This window comes from Schistocerca serialis, chromosome 2 (genome assembly GCF_023864345.2).
Source record: "Schistocerca serialis cubense isolate TAMUIC-IGC-003099 chromosome 2, iqSchSeri2.2, whole genome shotgun sequence".
In the NCBI taxonomy this organism is placed as follows: Eukaryota; Metazoa; Arthropoda; class Insecta; order Orthoptera; family Acrididae; genus Schistocerca; species Schistocerca serialis.
The window spans coordinates 400846614-400870874 of NC_064639.1; the positions used below are offsets into that span (position 1 = coordinate 400846614).

The window sequence follows — 24261 nt, forward strand, 5'->3', positions numbered from 1 at the left end:
TGGTACCCATGGCTGTTCCCTTTAATTGTTGGTATGTCTGGCCTTCAAAAATGAAGAAGTTGTGAGTTAGGATGAAGCTGGCTAAGGTAATGAGGAAAGAGGTTTTAGGTAGGGTGGCAGGTGATTGGCGTGAAAGGAAGTGCTCCATCTCAGCGAGGCCCTGGACGTGAGGGATATTTGTGTATAGGTAACTAAAACCCTACCGTCTGGTGAGCAAGATGTACGAGACAGGCGAAATACCCTCAGACTTCAAGAAGAATATAATAATTCCAATCCCAAAGAAAGCAGGTGTTGACAAATGTGAAAATTACCGAACTATCAGTTTAATAAGCCACAGCTGCAAAATACTAACGCAAATTCGTTGCAGACGAATGGAAAAACTGATAGAAACTGACCTCGGGGAAGATCAGTTTGGATTCCGTAGAAATGTTGGAACACGTGAGGCAATACTGACCCTACGACTTATCTTAGAAGAAAGATTAAGGAAAGGCAAACCTACGTTTCTAGCATTTGTAGACTTGGAGAAAGCTTTTGACAATGTTGACTGGAATACTTTCTCTCAAATTCTGAAGGTGGCAGGGGTAAAATACAGGGAGCGAAAGGCTATTTACAATTTGTACAGAAACCAGATGGCAGTTATTAGAGTCGAGGGACATGAAAGGAAGGCAGTGGCTGGGAAGGGAGTGAGACAGAGTTGTAGCCTCTCCCCGATGCTATTCAATCTGTATATTGAGCAAGCAGTAAAGGAAACAAAGGAAAAGTTTGGAGTAGGTATTAAAGTCCATGGAGAAGAAATAAAAACTTTGAGGTTCGCCGATGACATTGTATTTCTGTCAGAGACAGCAAAGGACTTGGAAGAGCAGTTGAACAGAACGGACAGTGTCTTGAAAGGAGGATATAAGATGAACATCAACAAAAGCAAAACGAGGATAATGGAATGTAGTCGAATTAGTCGGCTGATGCTGAGGGAATTAGATTAGGAAATGAGACACTTAAAATAGTAAAGGAGTTTTGCTATTTGGGGAGCAAAATAACTGATGATGGTCGAAGTAGAGAGGATATAAAATGTAGACTGGTAATGGCAAGGAAAGCGTTTCTGAAGAAGAAAGATTTGTTAACATCGAGTATAGATTTGAATGTCAGGAAGTCGTTTCTGAAAGTATTTGTATGGAGTGTAGCCGGAAGTGAAACGTGGACAATAAATAGTTTAGACAAGAAGAGAATAGAAGCTTTCGAAATGTGGTGCTACAGAAGAATTCTGAAGATTAGATGGGTAGATCACATGACTAATGAGGAGGTATTGAATAGAATTGGGGAGAAGAGCAGCTTGTGGCACAACTTGACAAGAAGAAGGGATCGGTTGGTAGGACATGTTCTGAGACATCGAGGGATCACCAATTTAGTATTGGAGGGCAGCGCGGAGGGTAAAAATCATAGAGGGAGACCAAGAGATGAATACACTAATCAGATTCAGAAGGATGTAAGCTGCAGTAGGTACTGGGAAATGAAGAAGCTTGCACAGGATAGAGTAGCATGGAGAGCTACATCAAACCAGTCTCAGGACTGAAGACCACAACAACAACAAGTGGCATCAATGGTTACAAGGATGGTTTCCAGGGGTAACAGATTGGCTAAGGATTTCAGGCGTTCGAGAAAGTGGTTGGTGTCTTTGATGAAGGATGGGAGACTGCATGTAATGGGTTGAAGGTGTTTATCAACGTAGGCACAGATAGATTCTGTGAGGGCTTGGTAACCAGCTATAATGGGGGGGGGGGGGGGGGCGGGATATTTGGGTTTGTGAATTTTAGGAAGTAGGTAGAAGGTAGGAGTGCGGCGTGTCTGTGGGGTCAGGAAGATTATGGAGTCAGGCGAAAGGTTTTGTAGGGGGTCTAAGGTTCTGAGGATTCCCTGAAGCTCCGGCTGGACATCAGGAATGGGATTACCTTGGCAAACTTTTTATGTAGTGTTGTCCGATAGGTGACTCAGTCCCTCAGCCACATACTCCCAACGACCAAGTACCACGGTGGTGGAACCCTTGTCAGCCGGAAGAATGACGATGAATCAGTCAGCTTTCAGATCACGAATAGCCTGGGCTTCAGCTGTGGTGATGTTGGAAGTAGGATTAAGGTTTTTCAAGTAAGATTGAGAGGCAAGGCTGCAAGTGAGAAATTCCTGGAAGGTTTGGAGAGGGTGATTTTGAGGAAGAGGAGCTGGGTCCCACTGTGACGGAGGAAAGAACTGTTCCAGGAGGGTTCAATTGGATCGTGTCTTGGGGAGTTGGATCATTAGGAGCTTCAATGAATCCTCAGAACCTTAGGCCACCTACATAACCTTTCACCTGACTCCATCATTCTCCTGACCCCACCGACACCCTGGACTCCTACCTGCTACCCACTTCCTAAAATTCACAAACCAAAACATCCCGGCCACCGCATTGTTACCAGGCCCCCACAGAACATATCTCTGCCTACGTAGATCAACACCTTCAACCCATTACATGCAGTCTCCCATCCTTCATCAAAGACACCAACCACTTTCTCGAAGGCCTGGAATCCTTACCCGATCAGTTACCCCCGGAAACCATCCTAGTAACCATTGATGCCACTTCCCTATACACAAATATTCCTCACGTCCAGGGCCTCGCTGAGATGGAGCAGTTCCTTTCACGCCGATCACCTGCCACCCTGCCTAAAACCTCTTTCCTCATTACCTTAGCCAGCTTCATCCTAACTCACAACTTCTTCATTTTTGAAGGCCAGACATACCAACAATTAAGGGGAACAGCCATGGTTACCAGGATGGCCCCTCATATGCCAACCTATTTATGGGTCGCTTAGAGGAAGCCTTCTTGGTTACCCAGGCCTGCCAACCCAAAGTTTGGTACAGATTTATTGATGACATCTTCATGATCTGGACTCACAGTGAAGAAGAACTCCAAAATTTCCTCTCCAACCTCAACTCCTTTGTTTCCATCAGATTCATCTGGTCCTACTCCAAATCTAATGCCACTCTCCTCGACGTTGACCTCCATCTGTCCAATGGACAGCTTCATACATCCGTCCACATCAAACCCAACAACAAGCAACAGTACCTCCAATATGACAGCTGCCACCCATTCCATATCAAAAGATCTCTTCCCTACAGCTTAGGTCTTCGTGGCAAACGAAACTGCTCCAGTCCTGAATCCCTGAACCATTACACCAACAACTTGAAAACAGCTTTCGCATCCTGCAACTACCCTCCCGACCTGGTACAGAAGCAAATAACCTGAGCCACTTCCTCATCCCCTCAAACCCCGAACCTCCCACAGAACCACCCCAAGTGCCCCACTTATGACAAGATACTTCCCGGGACTGGATCAGACTCTGAATGTGGCTCTCCAGCAGGGATACGACTTCCTTAAATCCTGCCCTGAAATGAGATCCATCCTTCATGAAATCCTGCCCACTCCACCAAGAGTGTCTTTCCGCCCTCCACCTAACCTTCGTAGCCTCTTGGTTCACCCCTATGAAATCCCTAAACCACCTTCCCTACCCTCTGGCTCCTCCTACCCTTGTAACCGGCCCCGGTGGAAAACCTGTCCCATGCACCCACCCCCCACCACCTACTCCAGTCCTGTAACCCGGAAGGTGTACACGATCAAAAGCAGAGCCACGCGTGAAAGTACCCACGTGATTTACCAACTGACCTGCCTACACTGTGAAGCCTTCTATGTGGGAATGAAGCAACAAACTGTGCATTCGCATGAATGGACACAGGCAGACAGTGTTTGTTGCTAATGAGGATCACCCTGTGGCTAAACATGCCTTGGTGCACGGATAGCACATCTTGGAACAGTGTTAAACCGTCCGGGTTATCTGGATACTTCCCACTAACACCAACCTGTCAGAACTCCGGAGATGGGAACTTGCCCTTCAATATATCCTCTCTTCCTGTTACCAACCAGACCTCAACCTCCGCTAATTTCAAATTGCCGCCCCTCTTACATCAGTTGTCAATCAACAACATCTTTGCCTCTGTACTTCCGCCTCGACTGACATCTCTGCCCAAACTCTTTGCCTATACATGTCTACCTGTGTCTGTATATGTGCGGATGTGTGTGTGTGTGTGTGTGTGTGTGTGTGTGTGTGTGTGTGTGTGTGTGTGTGTGTGTTTTTTTATTGTGTCTATCTACCAGCCTTTCTCGTTTGGTACATCACAGCATTTTTCTTTTTTAATATGTTTTTCCAATGTGGAATGTTTCTTTCTATTTTATATGTTCAAGGGGTTAAGTCCCTTAATTTTCCACATGTCTTCAGGAAGGTCATCTGCTCCTACAGCCTTTCCATTTTTCATGTTACTAAGGGCAACTTTGACCTCATCTATTATCACAGAACTGGTGCAGTTGCGCAGTGTGTCTTTGCTTGTGGTGGGTGAGGGAATTCAATATTGTGTATTTCACTGAAATACTCTTGCCAATGTCCCAGAATTATCTGGCTGTCTTGGAGCCACCGACAATTCTTATCTTTAACACACCTGTAGTGGTCTATATTCTGACCAGCTCTACACCACATTCGAGCCAGTTGGCAGATGATTTTGCCCCATTCTTTTGTTGTTAATGTTCTGTTTATATTAATTTTGGTGGTGATCTACTTTGGCCTCTGCAAATGCTGGTTTCACTTCCTTCTTGGTAGCTTTGCAGTTCTGAAGGTTCTCCTCGAACTGGAAAGCTTGTATCTGAAAGCTCTTTCTACCCCCTACCCTCCCTGACCTCCATGCGCTACTACTTTTAATTTGCCTGCCCACAGCTGTGTCTAACAATTCTGCATTCACCTGGCTGTGTTATACCTAGCTCAGTTTGAGCTATACAAGTTACGAAGTTGTTAAACCTTGATCAAGTGCGATCAATATGAGCAGAATCAAAAGCAGGGGACACAATCTTCTCACTAACGGCCACTTTATTCTCTTGTAGCTTCTAACATTTGGTCTTGGATTGGCCTTTCACACAGGGCATTCTAATGTAACCTTTCACTCACAGTCTATACGTCTGCCGCAAAGGATTTCTTGGGAGGAAAATCTCTACGGTAATCAATTTACACTAGAAGTAGTACACGTGGAAGAGCATTCTCACAAGAGGGAATACAGCTTATACGAGGGTCGTTCCAAAAGAAATGCACACTATTTTTGTAAAAATACAGTTTTCATTCTGCATGTGTGAAAGTTTTACAGTGTGTCGTCTACAAGATGGCTGCTACAGTTGACGTTCGTCAGAAGCAATGTGCTGTCATAGAATTCTTGTGCTGTGAAAATGAGACAGTGGGAAATAGCTACAAGAGGTTGAAGAAGGTGTATGGAGATGCTGCTGTCAATCGCAGTACAGTTAAGTCAGTGGGCATGCAGGTTACGTGATGAAAGCGGACATGGCAATGTTGAGGATTGTCCTCGCAGTGGCAGGCCTCGTACAGCACACACTCCAGACAATGTGCAGAGTGTTAACAAATTGGTGACTGCTGACAGATGCATCACAGTGAACGAAGTGTTATGCTACGTTGGGATAGGGGAAGGAAGTGTTTGCAGAATACTGAAGGTTTGTGCCAGGTGGGTTCACAGGATGTTGACAGTGGCTCACAAAGAAACAAGAAAAATGGTATGCAGCGAACTTTTGGAACAGTACGAGAATGGTAGAGATGAATTTCTTGGAAGAATTGCGACAGGTGATGAAACATGGCTCGATCATTTTTCACCAGACAAAGAACAATCAATGGAGTGGCATCATGCAAATTTACCCAAGAAAAAAAAAAAAAGTTCAAAACCACACCTTATGCTGGAAAAGTTATGGGTACAGTGTTTTTCGATTCTGAAGGACTCTTGCTTGTGGACATCATGCCAAGTGGAACAAACATAAATTCTGATGCATATGTGACAACACTGAAGAAACTTCAAGCTCGACTGAGTCGTGTTCGACCACATTGGCAAAAGAAGGATGTTTTGCTGTTGCATGACAATGCACGGCCACATGTCAGTCAAAAAACCACGGAAGCGATCACAAAACTCGGATGGACAACACTGAAACACCCGCCTTACAGTCCTGACCTCACTCCATGTAACTATCTCCTCTTTGGGAAACTGAAAGACTCTCTTCGTGGAACCAGTTTTGAAGATCATGACTCCCTTGTGCACACTGCCAAACAGTGGCTCCCCAGTTGGTCCAGAATTTTACCGTGCAGGTATACAGGCGCTGGTTCCAAGATGGCGTAAGGCAGTTGAGAGGGATGGAGATTATGTGGAGAAATGAAAATATTATTCCTAAAGGATGTAGCTACACACTGTAAAACTTTCAAACATGTAGAATAAAAGATGGATTTTAAAAATGTGCATTTCTTTTGGAGTGACCCTTGTAGTAATGATGACTGTGTAATGCATGTGGTATCTGTTCCATGTTTAACTGGTGTTTAGAGTGACATCTCATGAGAATGATGGGAGCTAAGAGTTAGTCAGCTATAGAGGCAGTGGTATCTGGCAGGAAAAGCAGTAAACAGTCCCCGCAACACAAGAGAGAAATGACTCTTGACCAGAATATTTAATAAGTCATAAAATAATCTGGCCACAATTTTCACATTATTCACCTGACATAATAATAAAATGTAGTGTTGCAAACAGGGTCGAAGTGCTGATGAGTTTTATCAAGTTAAAAGTTGAGAGTGTTACCTACTACTTGAAGACGAGAGAAGATGTGTTTTCAGTACAGAGTCGCACATCTCTACCATTCTAGGATAGGATTTGGCAAACAACAATGCTTCGTCTATCCCCAGTTTGAGTGGGTAGCATCTGAGCTGACTAATTTGTGTAGCATATTTTTGGGATGAGATTAGAGTAGAAACATCACAACTGTAGCAGTGCATTCGATTAGAGATGAATTTTTTCAGTTCGCTAAAGAATCTATTATATTAAAATATCAGTATCAACTTCAACAAAAAAATGATTCAGACGAGTTTATGCCATGCTTAGTGGCTTTTGTTTTAGAAACACTGTTCCCACCAGAAAAGTAAAGCCAGATAACAAGAGTGAACCGAACCAGAGTATTGTTTGTGCTCAACAATAATATTGCTGGAGTGTGCAATTTGAGTACAATAACGTGATATATCTACGTAGACAATTAAGGAGAAAACTAGCCAGGAATCTTTAATAATACAGATTAGCATTTAGTATGATAGTGAATGTTAATCAAAAGCTACAATAACTAACTGAGCAAATCCATAACGCTTAACCCTCGTTCAATGTTGGGTTAATGTTGGCCTTAAAAAATAGAAATCATAGAGAGAGAGAGAGAGAGAGAGAGAGAGAGAGAGAGAGAGAGAGAGAGAATCTGACAAAACGTCCTACAGTTTAAAATCTTGGTTTTGAAATCTTTGTCTTATTACAATATAATCTATCTGAAACATTCCTGTCTCTCCATATTTATTTCCATCAGTGTAATATTCTTTCATGATCCTCGAACTAAGTGTTAGCAATGGTTAAATTGAGCTCTGTGCAACATTCTACCAGGCAGCTTCTCCTTCTCTCATTCCTTTTCCCCATGTCACATTCTGATTCAGTCTTTCTTATACAATCCACTAAGTCTCCCTTGACACAGGGTTCAGGGAGAATTTTCCATAACTCTCCCCACCATTTCCTTAACATCGTCAGTCCTTTTCCTTCGTCCCTCTTCCCTTCCCTTCAATACATCAAACCTTCTGCCAGGAGCCACTGGCTTTTGAAGTATGCACATTTTCGTAATTTTTATACAGGTTTTCTTCTACTGCTCTTGATGAGTAGATTATTTTATCCGGCCAATTCTATCATAATTACAAAAATGATACATTTTCTCTTATGCAGATGATAGCATACTGGAATGGGCACGTCACCTAATGAGAGAGAACTCTAGCAAATACTTAATGAGCTCTGTGCACATTACATTGATGAAAGGCCTTGGGCCCTTATAAGAAAAAGCAGCTGTTTACATTCTGACATTTTGAATGCTGATTCAGTGTCTTTATTGTCTTGAAATACATCATACAAAAAACTGGAATGAGGTTCCTTGCAAAGTAGTCTTTATGAAATAGCAACATGTTTCACTCAATCCCACATTATTCTTAGCTTGGCATCATAATTAAATCTTAGCTCTCTCCCCGCCCCCCCCCCCCCCTCCCCACACCATTTTGTCTTCATACTTTTGGTATGAAACTTGCAATCTTTAAGCTTGAAAAGTGTCTCCAGAGGTAATATACTTGTAAACTGTGAGGGGTCATGTGATATAACCCCCCCCCCCCACTTTAACTAATAAGGTGTATATAAACTGTTTTCATAGTATGAACTCCTGGGATAAAATGCCACATGGAGTGTAACACACTGTAGAGTAAAATCAGCCTTTCATGTGCTTTTAGTTACTTCACATGAGAGGCATGTTGCATTTATTGGCTCCATAATGAAGACTAAGCCAGTGTGATTTCAAGATACTTATGTGAAATTGACACACAAGTACTGCAAAGTTTAAAATTGTTAAGAAAAATTATTTAATGAAAGGAGGCAGAACTATTTTGTAATAGTAACATCTAAACATGCTGCTGAATATGAATATTGTTTGGAATTTGAACATGAAAGAAGGGTTACTTCTCCATTCTCCCATTCATTTGCACTAAAATAAACTAAAACCAGATAATTTTGAAAGAATATTTGATGAGAAATAAAAAATATGGTATGTTAAACTCAAAATCAAAAGAGACTGACAAACTGATTTGTGAAATGACCGCTCACCAAGACCTACCACTTAATTTGATGGTCTCGTGCTTCAATGCTCAATACAATTTGTTATGACAAACTACCAGTTAGTTTCTGGGGCACTATTTCTTTTTATTTTCAGTACACACATTTTCATTGCAATTGTGATATAAATAATTTGCCAATTTTACAGGGTGCTTTTGTAACTCAGAGATGATAATTATGTAATTACCAACTGCAACTAACTTTTTTTGATAAAACCATGTCCCTTACATGCCTTGTACAAGGTGTAAGAAAGGAAATTACTGCATCCACTTCACAGTTTTGCAAACACATTCCATTAAACTACAAAAATGCCACCCTTTATTGCTAAACCCATTGGTTCATAATGCAACACACACTCAGGAACAAATTATTCTGAATAAGTTTTTCAGTTCATTTTCTCAGTTAATCATTCTGGCAGCACGGTATGTATCCACCATAAACGTCTCTTTTGTGCTGTCACTTCAAAGCTGCAACACTGTTTGTTGATAAAAATTTTAAATATTTCTTTTTATAGTTTGCCCTCCAGTGTCAAAATACATTTTTTCTTCATGCGAGCTATACAGGCTGCATTTGGTGTTTTTCATTCAAGTACTGGAGGAGGTTTGTAGCCTCTCCCCGATGTTATTCAATCTGTATATTGAGCAAGCAGTAAAGGAAACAAAAGAAAAATTCGGAGTAGGTATTAAAATCCATGGAGAAGAAATAAAAACTTTGAGGTTCGCCGATGACATTGTAATTCTGTCAGAGAGAGCAGGGGACTTGGAAGAGCAGGTGAATGGAATGGACAGTGTCTTGAAAGGAGGATATAAGATGAACATCAACAAAAGCAAAACGAGGATAATGGAATGTAGTCGAATTAAGTCGGGTGATGATGAGGGTAATAGATTAGGAGATGAGACACTTAAAGTAGTAAAGGAGTTTTGCTATTTGGGGAGCAAAATAACTGATGATGGTCTAAGTAGAGAGGATATAAAATGTAGGCTGGCAATGGCAAGGAAAGCGTTTCTGAAGAAGAGAAATTTGTTAACATCGACTATAGATTTAAGTGTCAGGAAGTCATTTCTGTAAGTATTTGTATTGAGTGTAGCCAAGTATGGAAGTGAAACATGGACGATAAATAGTTTGGACAAGAAGAGAATAGAAGCTTTTGAAATGTGGTGCTACAGAAGAATGCTGAAGGTTAGATGGGGTAGATCACATAACTAATGAGGAAGTATTGAATAGGATTGGGGAGAAGAGAAGTTTGTGGCACAACTTGACCAGAAGAAGGGATCGGTTGGTAGGACATGTTCTGAGGCATCAAGGGATCACCAATTTAGTATTGGAGGGCAGCGTAGAGGGTAAAAATCGTAGAGGGAGACCAAGAGATGAATACACTAAGCAGATTCAGAAGGATGTAGGTTGCATTAGGTACTGGGAGATGAAGAAGCTTGCACAGGATAGAGTAGCATGGAGAGCTGCATCAAACCAGTCTCAGGACTGAAGACCACAACAACAACTGGAGGAGGTTAATAAACATATAGTGTGAGTCCTCATCCCAAATATTGCATCGGAAGTGTCACAATAGTCCATCTTCCCCAAATAGTCTTCAGTATAGTGTAGCAGTCTTTTCACCAAAATGAACTAAAATTTTAATCATACAGAATAAAAGATTTTATTCCAAAAAGTATTTCCTTTGGATAGAATCTACTGCTTGGAAGCAAACCTTCCCTCTCGCAACTGAAGATTTTGTAAATGCAGAGACTACAGAAAGAGGTGATCGTAGTTCTGAAATCTTTCGAACCAAGCAATTTACTTATTTAGTACAGTCAGTCATCTTGAGTCAGAATGCTGCTGTTATAATAATGCAGCAGGCAGTGTAACAACTATCTATAACAAGGTATTAATTCCTAAAAACCAACCTTCTGAGGGGAGAATCCCTTGACCAATAATCATCAGGTTAGCTCAGTTCTTTAGTTCCTATCGTGTGAAGAGTTACTACCACGTAATATATCAGTTACACAATTATCTTTACAAGCACTCTTACAGCTTTTGTCATATAGAGTACTACTCTCAAAACTGTCATTGTAGTACCTATTATTTTCTTCTACAATGATCGCGACTAGTCCCTTGAAGAAAAACTCTTAGAGGACTTTTTTTCTGCAAGCAAGTTATATACAGTTGAACTTGCTTTATCAAAATTGTCAAATATGAAATTCAGGTTCTTCTGTAGCACTGAAAACTGTCCACAGAACTGCCAACCACATTTTTTTCCACAAGGAGAATTCTGTCATTTATCACTGTTGTCAAACTATTCTACTTCTTGATGCTGGAAAATGAGATAAATTATTCTCACACCAAGGGTACCAAAAGGCAAGAATAAGGTCAGTTCCTTCACTAGCAAATGAAGTAAAAGAGATTGCACTCTTATGATCACTTTTTAGAAGAATACTTTCCATATCTTTCCTCAACAGCATGCACTTCCACACCTCGAAATACCCTAGAAACAGATGCTAACCACAGTTCAACACCAGCTCTGAGGCTGAAGAAGTGCAGCTTTCAAATAGTTTCTCCCATTGTGAATGAAATAAGAAAACCGGTATTAGTCCACTCGTATGAACAGTTTCAGGCACTAATAGCAATGTCCTGTAACTACATATCCACCATTTAATAAGAAATGTTTGAAATGGATATATAAGATAACATTCCTGCTTCGACCAGTTCCTATCATATATATACATGGGTAGCACTGGAGGTATACAGACTGAGCACTTACATGTACAAGGCTAACAGTTGATACGTTAAAGACTGTCACTGCTTGAATAGGTTTAAAAACCACGAAATGAGTTATGACTGTTATATCTTGTGCATATCCAATAGCATTTATCTCAAGCCACGATAATCTCATAGATCTGTCTTCCTCATCCTTTTCTTTTCCTTTTAGCTTTGTCAGTGAGTGTGAGAAACACATGGTCTCTCTATAGACACAACAACATATATAACTTTTGTAACAATTCCACCATTTCCTTTTAATTTTTCTTTCATCCTACATCTTCACAAGTATTATGGTGATATTGAAGCAGGTGTATGCTTACTTGCTTTGTGAAATTGCAAGGAATCGGCAATAACATGACAATATCAGCTTCAGCCACTGTCAAAGTGGAGGAGCAGTCTACCCTACAGACGCGTCTTTATTAAATGCACGTGTGGACAAATATTCATGTTGTCACCAATATCTAAGCATTGGCCATCATTTAAGGTTTCTAAAAACAGCACTGAATGGCACAAAACACACAAGCAAACAAGAAAATAATATTTCTTTCGAGTAGATCAAACTGTTGACACCTTGATATATTTTTGCTTTATTAAGAAGACATTTCTGACATCACAAGTGTTTTCATTTTTTTCCCTTCACAATGCTGAAAAAAAGAATTCGTGGGCTTTTACAAAATGGGAAATGTTCCATCAAATCATGCAGCAGAATCTATATTTTACTAGAAGCACATAATACATGACAAACAACATTTAGCTTACTAACTACACATAAGCACAATTCCAATATTTTACAAAATTCTTAACATCAGTAGGGAAGGTGATTATGAATAACCCCCCAACCCCCTCAACAACAACAACAAACACACACACACACACACACACACACACACACACACACACACACACACACAGCTTGCTTATAGAGATTTTGCTTAACCAAGAAAACAGAGCTTGCCAGCAAAGCAGTTGAATCACTGCTGAGTCATACCAAGAACAATATACCCAACACTAAATAAATGTAGTGATATCCTGGAATGTTCAACACTACAAAGAAATGTCTACAAAAAAAAAACCACTACATTATTATAGAAACATGTAAAAAAATCTCTCTTTAGCAAGTAACAATAGAACAAGCTGGTTAGGAAGTTGACAGAATCAACCCTCTTATGTGGTTCCTTTGCCTTAAAAGAACAAGAGAGAGTTAAGCACTGGTTGGAAAAATTCATTTGAGAAAGCTAACGCAGGGACCACATATGACAATCAGAAGGGGAGGGGGACCAGCAGAATTGGACAAGTTGGAGACCAATAATGAGATACCGGTACCCGTGGCTGTTTTAGTGATACCCTCATAATAAAAAGGGGAGCAAATGAGTTTAGTTAGTGGAATTTGAGAAACCCATGTGATGAAGTTTACTTGTTAACAACTCAATGCACTTACTATTAGGTGAGATGTTGCCTTTACTCTTAAATTATTAACATTCTACTGGAATTTCAGAGATTTACATTTACACAATAGGCTATGAGATACATGAAACTTCCTGGCAGACCAAAACTGTGCGCCTGACCGAGACTCGAACTCGGGACCTTTGCCTTTCGCGGGCAAGTGCTCTACCATCCGAGCTACCGAAGCACGACTCACGCCTGGTATTCACAGCTTTACTTCTGCCAGTATCTCGTCTCCTACCTTCCAAACTCCGCTGCAGAGTGAAAATCTCATTCTGGAAACATCCACCAAGCTGTGGCTAAGCCATGTCTCCGCTATATGCTTTCTTTCAGGAGTGCTAGTTCACGCAAGGTTCGCAGAAGAGCTTCTGTAAAGTTTGGAAGGTAGGAGACGAGATACTGGCAGAAGTAAAGCTGCGAGTATCGGGCGTGAGTCGTGCTTCGGTAGCTCAGATGGTAGAGCACTTGCCCGCGAAAGGCAAAGGTCCCGAGTTCGAGTCTCGGTCGGGCGCACAGTTTTGGTCTGCCAGGAAGTTCCATATCAGCGCACACTCTGCTGCAGAGTGAAAATCTCATTCTATGAGATACATGTTTGTATTTTGAAAATGTGTGTTGTTATTAATTGAGTGTTGCCTGTACAGAATTAGAGAGGTGCCATTTTATTTTAGTTAAGGCTGCCTCTGCAGATCATGTTGGCAATGGTTTTCAGAATATTAAGATTCATACACGTGGGAGTAGAATTAAATTCACTGCTAATTAAATATATTACTGTTTCTTTACGGAAACAAGCAACCTCAGCAGCCAGAGACAGTGGTCTTTTGTGGACTAATTTACAAGAAGAAGGTTTTGTGGCTGAAAGCCTACTTGTATAGCAGTATTTTTGTTGTGCCTGTCTGTGACCCAACATTTCCACTATATTGTGTGTACCAATCTATCCTTTTCATAATGTTGTCATCATTCCAGCCTGGATTTTCCATTGTTTGATTCAGACAAAGATTTGCGAGTTATTAGAGGAAGAAAAGACACTTGCCACTGACAAACAAAGTTTTAGAGGCCTGAGTTAAGCTTAAACTGAAGGCACGATTACAACCAAGCAACAGCCTTATCTGAGTACAAATTTATAGTTTTACGAAGGAATATTTTGAAGGATTTTACACAATGCATAGAAATATGGTATAAATGAAAGTTAGAGGGGACCAAGCGAGAGGAGTGGCGTGTGAAAAAAGAAAAAGATGAGAACTTGAGATATTAGTCTAGATTATTTCAAGAAAGTTTTCATTAACGTGTCAGACACTGAACAGACATCTGAAGTAAATTTATCTATTCCTTTCAACATCAAGAGTAATGTCCACTTTTTTATATAGAGTAAACCATCTGAGGTACTAGTGTCACTCGTCAGCTGAAATGCAGCTTTGTATGCCAGTACGACAACATCAATACTGGAACAACTCTTGCACTCTGCTGAAGTGTATACATTTTAATTCAGTTGCGATGAACATCACACTGCTGACAAGGGAACCTCCCCATCGCACCCCCTCAGATTTAGTTATGAGTTGACGCAGTGGATTGGCCTTGAAAAACTGAACACAGATCAATCGAGAAAACAGGAAGAAGTTGTGTGGAACTATGAAAAAATTAGCAAAATATACAAACTGAGTAGTCAATGCACAAGATTGGCAACATCTAAGATAATGCGAGCTCTGGAGCGCCATGGTCCCGTGGTTAGCGTGAGCAGCTGCGGGACGAGAGGTCCATGGTTCAAATCCTCCCTCGAGCGAAAAGTTTAGTTTCTTTATTTTCGCAAAGCTATGATTTGTCTGTTCGTTCATTGACGCCTCTGTTCACTGTAAGAAGTTTAGTGTCTGTGTTTTGCAACCGCACCGCAAAACCGTGCGATTAGTAGACGAAAGGACGTGCGTCTCCAATGGGAACTGAAACCATTTGATCGCAAGGTCACAGGTCAACTGATTCCTCCACATGAAAACACGTCTGATATATTCTATACGACAATGGTGACTGCATGAGCGTCACATGACAGGAATATGTTGTCGACCCACCTAACTTGTACACTTGGCGAATGGGTAAAAAGATTTCTTGTGGATGTGATAATCACTCCCAAAAAAGTGATCGCATCGGACAGACAGATAATAATTGTCTGAAAATAAAAACTTTTCACTCGATGGAAGACTTGAACCACGGACCTCTTGTTTCGCAGCTGCTCACGCTAACCACGGGACCACGGCACTCCTGAGTTCACAGTATCCTTGATGTTGCTTATCTTGCATATAGACTACTCAGTTTGTATATTTTGCTTATTTTTTTCATAGTTCCACACAACTTCATCCTGTTTTCTCGATTGATCTGTGTTCAGTTTTTCACGGCCTATCCACTGTGCCAACTTATAACTACATCTGAGGGGGTTGCGATGGGGAGGTTCCCTTGTGAGTGGAAGAGTCATTCCGGGAACAACCCTTAGGCTGTGGATAAGCCATTCTCCCAAATGGGTATACAGATGAATTTCTTGTACTAGAATATTTATGCTGTGAACAGGTTAGGGGGCATACATTGGTACTTCAGAATGCAAGACAATTGCTAGCAAAATAACCTTTCGATAACTTTCAACTTTTGAAGCTCCCAGTATAGATGAATGGACACATTCAAAGCTGTTTAGTGAGTGAGTGAGAGTGAGAGAGAGAGAGAGAGAGAGAGAGAGAGGGGGGGGGGGGGGGGGGGGGGGAGGGCAGTGTGTGATACTGGTATCTCCAGGACTATATTGCTGACTAAATGAGGCGGTCTCATATTGCTCAAACCTGAATAAAGAATAATTAACTCATTCAACTTGGTACCTCAATGAATTGTGTAATGCACAAAAAACAGATAATGGAAAATCCAAAATGGAATCTAACAAAGGATATTTGCCACTCACCATATAGCGAAGATGCTGAGTTGCAGATAGACACAACAAAATGACTGACAGGAAGTGAGCTTTTAGCCAACAATGCCTTAGTTGGAAATAGAAGGCATGTGCGCAAATCCAACTCGCGCACACACACATGGGGCCTCAGCAACAATAGACTGTGGTCGTGGTCTCCTGTGTGTGTGTGTGTGTGTGTGTGTGTGTGTGTGTGTGTGTGTGTGTGTGTGTGTGTGCGCGCGTGTGTGTGTGGGTGGGGGGGGGGGGGGGGTATATAGAGAAAGAGATAGTGAGATGAAAGTCACATCTGAAGCATTTTGATGTGCTACTCTGCGGTCAGCATCTCGTATAATGAATCTGATGAATCATGCTCAAAAGCAAGATTGCCTAAGTAGTTGTTCTAGACTAATTTCTTCAGTCACTTTAATTTTTTTTTTCCTGTGTATTTCAATTGTTAGAACAACTTCTTCGGCAATCGCTTTTGCAGCCCCTGATCTCATTGTTTACATTATTACCAGATGTGCACCGAGAGTAAAACTTCAAAATGACCTTACCAGTTGGACATATTCTCTCTCTCTCTCTCTCTCTCTCTCTCTCTCCAACCCCCCCCACCCCCCCCCCCCCCCCCCCCGGCCCTCCCCCTCTAAAAATAAGAAACTGCACAGAGAAATAACTACTAAAAGAAATGGCTGAACGCAATTTTCATTTCGTGACATCTGAATACTGTGGCAATATATTAGTCCCGTATTTTTATTGGCAGAATATCAAAACAAGCAATATCAATGTCTTCAGATTATTCATAGGGAATCAAACAGCAAACAATAGCATACAGGTTTCAACAAAGAGAAATTTGACAATAAAATGCAAAAGCTCTCAACAACTTCAAATATATATATATCAAGTTACATTTATTAAATTTACTTTACTGGATGCATGAACTAATAACACAACTTTATACGTAAACTATAAATATGATATACTCTACAGTACTTGAGAAAACATCTACACAGCTAATAAAACTCAAAAGACAAAAAGTTAACACACTGCTCAATCAAACTACACAGAAGCAAGTTTCATATGTACTTCACAATTAAACACATGTTTACTCCATCAGCTACTGCAGACACTAACAAGCTATTCTCATACACAGCAGACTCTTAAAATGACATGTTTTGTCAACATACCTTAGCTTTTTGAGCCATCTTCATTTCTTCCTTCTTGAAGTTGCGCTGATACGACGTAATTACACGACGGAGCCTATTGTTGAGGTCCACCATTGATGGCCACTGTAGTTTACTTGGATCATCATCTGGTGGAACTTTGCTTTCATCCTTCATTGCATGACTGGTATGTTCTAGGGATGATGATGCAGACTCTGTCTGATCAGGAGTTGGTACAGAATTGACTTCATGGCATCCATCTGCGAGCATAGTCTCACCAAGATTATCTCTCAAGACTGAAGATTCTCCCTCTGCAGTTTCATCTTCATCTGTCAGTCTTCCAGAGTCATCATCAACACTGAACAATAATGATGAAAATCAGAATAACAATAACACTTACAAAGAGCTTTACCATAACGCAATTGTAACATAAGAAAAGAGCAGCAAGAGATTTTACAGAGACAGATGCTATATTAGGACAGCATCATTATTAATTTATACAACATAAGTTTCATCAATTCTATGTTGATCAATTTAGTGACAGTAGGTGGATGCAGAGTTTACTACAAACATGTAGACAGACAAAGAGAGAGAGAGAGAGAGAGAGAGAGAGAGAGAGAGAGAGAGTTAACAGTATTGGGGGGAGGGGGCACAAGTCTCTTATCAGTAATGAGTCATGAAAAATTTGAACTGTGATTAAATTTTCACTATGTTATCAAATTTAAAAATTAACTAAATAAATCCAATATTACAGTTCAATACTATAAAATTTAAATAATAAAAAAGGGGATAACAGAAGTTTCTTTTCTTTTTTTTTTTTTTTAATAACTGTCCATCCCATCTGCTAAAAAGTTATTGTGAAGCAGGCAGTAGTAAATAATAATAATTATTATTATTTCTTTCCTTTCTCAGACGTTATGTCTGGTTAAAAATGGAAAGTGATGCAGACCTTGATCAAGCGTGACTTCCTTTTAACTGTACGGTATATGTTACATTGCATTTAGGAACTTTCGGGTAATTGAACATGTATCAATAATTACAGATTCCTGTAGTTGTATATATAAGTTTGGATGTAGCTGTATTGCGTTGATGCACTGGTGGATATTGTGTGTTATGACTCCTGTAGTTGATAGTATAATTGGTATGATGTCAACTTTATCCTGATGCCGCATGTCCTTGACTTCTTCGGCCAGTTGGATGTATTTTTCAATTTCTTCTCCAGTATATTTGTTGTATTGAGTATGGATATTTCGATTAGTTGTGTTAATTTCTTCTTTTTATTGGTGAGTATGATGTCAGGTTTGTTATGTGGTCTTGTTTTATCTGTTATAATGGTTCTGTTCCAGTATAATTTGTATTCATCATTCTCCAGTACATTTTGTGGTGCATACTTGTATGTGGGAACATGTTGTTTTATTAGTTTATGTTGTATGGCAAGTTGTTGATGTATTATATCTGCTACATTGTCATGTCTTCTGTGGTATTCTGTATTTGCTAGTATTGTACATCCGCTTGTGATGTGATCTACTGTTTCTATTTGTTGTTTGCAAAGTCTGCATTTACCTGTTGTGGTATTGGGATCTTTAATAATATGGTTGCTGTAATATCTGTTGTTTATTGTTTGATCCTGTATTGCAATCATGAATCCTTCCATCTCACTGTATATATTGCCTTTTCTTAGCCATGTGTTGGATGCGTCTTGATCGATGTATGGCTGTGTTAGTTGATACGGGTGCTTGCCATGTAGTGTTTTCTTTTTCCAATTTACTTTCTTCATATCTGTTGATGTTATGTGATCTAAAGGGTTGTAGAAGTGGTTATGAAATTGCAGTGGTGTAGCCGATGTATTTATATGAGTGATTGCTTTGTGTATTTTGCTGGTTTCTGCTCGTTCTATAAAGAATTTTCTTAAATTGTCTACCTGCCCATAATGTAGGTTTTTTATGTCGATAAATCCCCTTCCTCCTTCCTTTCTGCTTAATGTGAATCTTTCTGTTGCTGAATGTATGTGATGTATTCTATATTTGTGGCATTGTGATTGTGTAAGTGTATTGAGAGCTTCTAGGTCTGTATTACTCCATTTCACTACTCCAAATGGTATAGCATAAGTATTTATAGCTTTTGTCTTGTTTCTTGCTGTCAATTCTGTTTTCAGTATTTTTTTTTTTTTTTTTTTTTTTTTTTTTTTTTTTTTTTAGTCTTTGTCTATATTTTTCTTTTAGTTATTCTTTAATATTTGTATTATCTATTCCTATTTTTTTGTCTGTATTCTAGATATTTATAGGCATCTGTTTTTTCCATCGCTTCTATGCGCAGTCGTCGTGGTTATCCAATATGTAATAACCTTGTTTAGTGTGTTTTCCCTTGACTATGCTATTTTTCTTACATTTGTCTGTTCCAAAAGCCATATTTATATCATTGCTGAATACTTCTGTTATCTTTAGTAAATGGTTGAGTTGTTGATTTGTTGCTGCCAGTAGTTTTAGATCATCCATGTATAGCAAATGTGTGATTTTGTGTTGGTATGTTCCAGTAATATTGTATCCATAATTTGTATTATTTAGCATGTTGGATAGTGGGTTCAGAGCAAGGCAGAACCAGAAAGGACTTAATGAGTCTCCTTGGTATATTCCACGCTTAATCTGTTTTGGGTGTGATGTGATATTATTTGAATTTGTTTGGATATGAAGTGTGGCTTTCCAATTTTTCATTACTATGTTTAGGAACTGTATCAATTTAGGATCTACTTTGTATATTTCCAACATTTGTAGTAACCAAGAGTGGGGTACACTATCAAAAGCTATTTGGTAATCAATGCATGTGTAGTGTAGTGACCTTTGTTTAGTTTTAGCTTGATATGTCACTTCTGCATCTATTATCAATTGCTCTTTACATCCTCGTGCTCCTTTGCAACAGCCTTTTTGTTCTTCATTTATAATTTTGTTCTGTGTTGTATGTGTCATTAATTTCGGTGTAATGATTGAAGTTAATATTTTGTATATTGTTGGTAGGCATGTTATGGGGCAATATTTAGCTGGGTTTCCTGTGTCTGCTTGATCTTTAGGTTTCAGATAAGTTGTTATTATTATTGTTACTACTATTACTATTACTACTACTACTACTACTACTATTACTAAGAAAAATACATTTTCTCCACACAACTGCATAATGTCATTGGACACAATATAAGCTTTATATTCCAATGTCATGTTCTGGATACACAAGAATGATATTTCATCTTACTGGAAAAAACACACACACAAAGTATTGTACGTTTACTCCCTCTTGCCGCCGCCCCCCAACCTGCCCCCTTCAGTTTACAAATGGAGACAAACGAAGTTCTTCTGGTTACAAGAACAGTGCAGTTAAGTAAAGCTATAGAATAAGGAGAAACTAGTTCAATCATCACTATTTTTTTAAAAAAATTCTGTACTTCTTTTCTCTATAAATCACTTTTTAATGTGCTTTTTCTCTACAGATGTTGATTAAATCACTGTCATTTATTAGGAAAACAAACACAGTCCCAACTATTAAATGAATCAATTATGTATAAGTAATACAGCACTCCATGTTCTAATTAAATAATACGTAAAGCAAGAAATTTTTTTATTGCCACTAATCAAATGAAACTTCTGTAACATTTGCTTACTGATATACAATTAACACTAATGGAAGGAAGGAAGATTAGGATTTAATGTCTTGTCTACGATGAGATCATCAAGTGATGGATGACAGGCAAAAGCACAGAGTGGAGAAGGATGTGGAAATTGGCCATGTTCTTCTCACAACAATTTAGAGAAACCACAGAAAACTTTAATGTGGATGGCCAGTTAGGGATCTGAGCTGCCATACTCCTTAAGGCAAGTTGAGTGCCTTAGATCTTTCAGAATGCCCCCCCCCCCCCTCTCTCTCTCTCTCTCTGTCTCTGTCTCTCTCGCTCGCTGTGTGTGTGTGTGTGTGTGTGCGCGCACACCAGACAGTTTACACGCACGCACACACACACACACACACACACACACGCGCGCACACACACGTACGTACGTCCGGTGAACCCATATACCACAGTAGCAAATCAAGCATCACTTGCTGGGGACATAGTGACCGTTAAGAATTCATAAAGAGTTACACCTTCAGACGCTGCGTATTATATTCTTTATTCATAGTTTCACTCTACAAATGATTGCACCAGCAGATGTTCACTGTCCTAATAGCACCACATTAATGGTTCAAAGCTCCTCTTAGCATCATTATGAACACAGAATAGTCCCAAATGCCATTGGGATAATGCTGTGTCAATAATAATTCAGAGCAGACCTTTAAACCTTTCATGTGTTGCCATTAGGGCAATGGAAATCCCAAGATGTTCCAACGTGTAGAGTGGAACTAGTAATACAGAACACAATACTCGGCCTTTGGCAGTTTGTCTTTACATTAATATGTAATGTTAACAACTACAACATTAATAGTAACGTGAATGATGGAAAATTTAACAGAAGTAACTAATTGTTGTAAGAGCACAAAATTATTCACAAAATATACTTCTTATATTAAATTTTGTGTGTTTTTGCAATCAGTAATTACACAGCCTTATACTATTGTCCCAGTAAACACAAAAGTAGCTTGATACATATTCGCCACGACATTGAAGTTCCAAGAAAGAATCAATTATATACAACTCATTGAAAGTTAAAAATATGAAAAAAGACTAACATAAAAGATGCACTTTCTATTAATACTAAAAGTCGAAGTTTGGTGACTATGGGTGAAGCAATTATCGATTACAGCACTCACACAGAAGCTTTAACCTAAAATAGGTCAGATGGGCCATGCAATTTCACTATACTTACACTCTTGTGTTATTATCAGCATTGCCAAGCATCAGCATAGCAGAGCCAACATCAGGGCCACAGCGTGCGAGGAAACCAAGTGCCGGGTCGTTTCTCATAGCAGGGTAGCATTCATAACCGTGTTTGTAGGTACCCACCAGAAGGGACCTATCTGCATCTGAGTCCCACCAAGGGACAGGGGGCTGATCACAATAGGGTGGGTATATCGGCAAGGCACTGTGAACATCAAGTCCCGGGGAACACAGGGTGCCTATCAATAGGTGCTCTACCTAAGCCATGCCACACACTGCTGCATAAGGGTTAATTCAGACAGACCAGAATTTATATTACGAGTGAAACAGGCAAGTGCAGTATGTTATTTGGAAGAAAAATTATACCAACACAGCTTTTTCTGTAATGCTGCAATGCACCTTTCTTTCTTAATTTCGTTTATGCAAATACCATAGAAACTGAACTGTCTTATAAACTGTAGAGAAGTTATTATAGTCATAGTTCCAGAGGATGAAAAGGAGGAGTGTAAAAGGATCACATATGTAAGTAAATTATCTATCTCTGCTTCTTGTAGCTACATGTGAATGGGAAGAAAAGCACATAATACCATTGTTCTCCAATTGTGACATCTTACTAAGCCTTCAGATAAGTAAATCTTCTATTTCTTTCAAGATGTCATTACTTCAAACTAAAATTTCTTGATAGTTAACAAGTGTGTGTGTGTGTGTGTGTGTGTGTGTGTGTGTTTTTGTGAGATTATTACACGTGTCTCTTACTCATGTCAATTATTGCACTTTGTGATCTTCAAAACTAACTGGTTGCTCTCAAAATAAATACTATGTTGTACAGTCATCAGTCTCTCACCTATTTCAGTGCTGTCCACTTCCGTATATTCAGATCTAATTTTTTTGCACCTCCACACCAACACTACGGCCAATGTCCTCCTCAATCTTCACTGCACATTCTAATCTTTTTATTCATCTTTATTTTTTCACTTCCTTAATCTGGCCAAGGTAAGATTTATTTTTGGATCTTACAGCGCAAGTGCTGCTAGCCAGGACTTTCAAATAGTGGTACTCAGTAACTTTCTTTAATCATCTTTACTTTCCAATCCCCCTTCACTTTCTACTTCAGCTTTTTTCTTCATTATTAACATCCTTGGATAACACCAAATTCCAAATGATTAATTCTACCATTGACTATTTTCCGTTCTGCAAATTATTCTTTTTGAAATGGGTAGCCCGAGAACCAACTTCCGTTCTAAGCTACTTACTGTTCTACATTTGTATTTATCTTTTGCCAGAGGAAAAACTTTTTCACTAGTGTTGATACCTTCCTTGCTTTGGTTGAGTTGTATAATATTTCTTCCTAAATTATAATGACTACCACCACTTCTATTACGCTTAGGCATGTTTTCTTTTGTCTTAACAATAGTAAATAACCAAGAAATCCTAATAATCATGTTGTACAATATGTGCCAAAAGATAAATAAGCTTATATAATGAAGATTGTATGTATCCATAGGATCAGAGCAAATTTTATCTTATTGGTTAACAGTCTTTTGTATGCAAACAACTGACTGAAAGAGCAAAGTGACTGTTTTTTTTATTCTTGTGCTCTTTCTGCCCGACAACAGTATACTTGGTAAAAATTTAAGTAAAATCATCACCGACATGACTTAAAACGGGGTAAGTGGACAGGGGGAAAAAAAGAAAAAAATATCCCTGATTTTTCCCAGCTTTCCCAGTTAAAAATACACTTTCTCTGTGTTAAAGAGACAGTATACTTATCCTCTGGTGTAGAACTTATCTGCACTTTAGGGACTGAAACCCATAAAAAGAAAAAAAAAAACATGTGTTCTGAAAATATCTTCGATGCACAGCAACATGCATGCTGCATATTTTCACATTACAAAAGCATAAATATGAATTCCAAATACAGTGTGTTAGTATCCGAAGCGCTGAAATCAAGACTGTGATGTGCTCTTGGCAGCCAATCACAGCTCAAGTCACCTTATCACATCAGCAAATGACAGCAGATATTAGGAGCATACGACACTTGGTGTTGTCAGCCAATAGCAACATCACTGTCAAGAAGTCGAAATACACAAATAGGAGAAGTTCATGGCTTAAATTAATACACATATAGTATAGCACAAGGAAAGCAACTAACACAAATGTGTCAGTAAAATTTAAATGACGACATAAATGTCCGGTCATGAATGTCTGACTGGACACAATTTTTTTAAGTGGATGGTCCTCAAATTGGTAAGTTTTGAATGAGAGTCAAAGGCTTAAGAAATTCATCGCATATTCTCACACTAACATAATTCATCTTAGGGGGAAACGAAATTTACTTTTAAAATAAAGTC

At 39.3% G+C, this 24261-nt stretch overlaps 1 protein-coding gene across 1 annotated transcript in view; it reads right to left on the bottom strand.

The window, feature by feature from the left end:
* The window catches only part of LOC126457232 (chromodomain-helicase-DNA-binding protein 7-like), a 311277-nt gene that overhangs the window by 100164 nt on the left and 186852 nt on the right, over positions 1-24261 (bottom strand). Inside the window, exons 27-28 of the mRNA XM_050093361.1 lie at positions 21900-22115; positions 17077-17410 (exon numbers count right to left, since the gene is read on the bottom strand). Coding sequence (XP_049949318.1) covers positions 17077-17410; positions 21900-22115 — 550 coding nt within the window. The remainder of the gene's footprint in view (positions 1-17076; positions 17411-21899; positions 22116-24261) is intronic.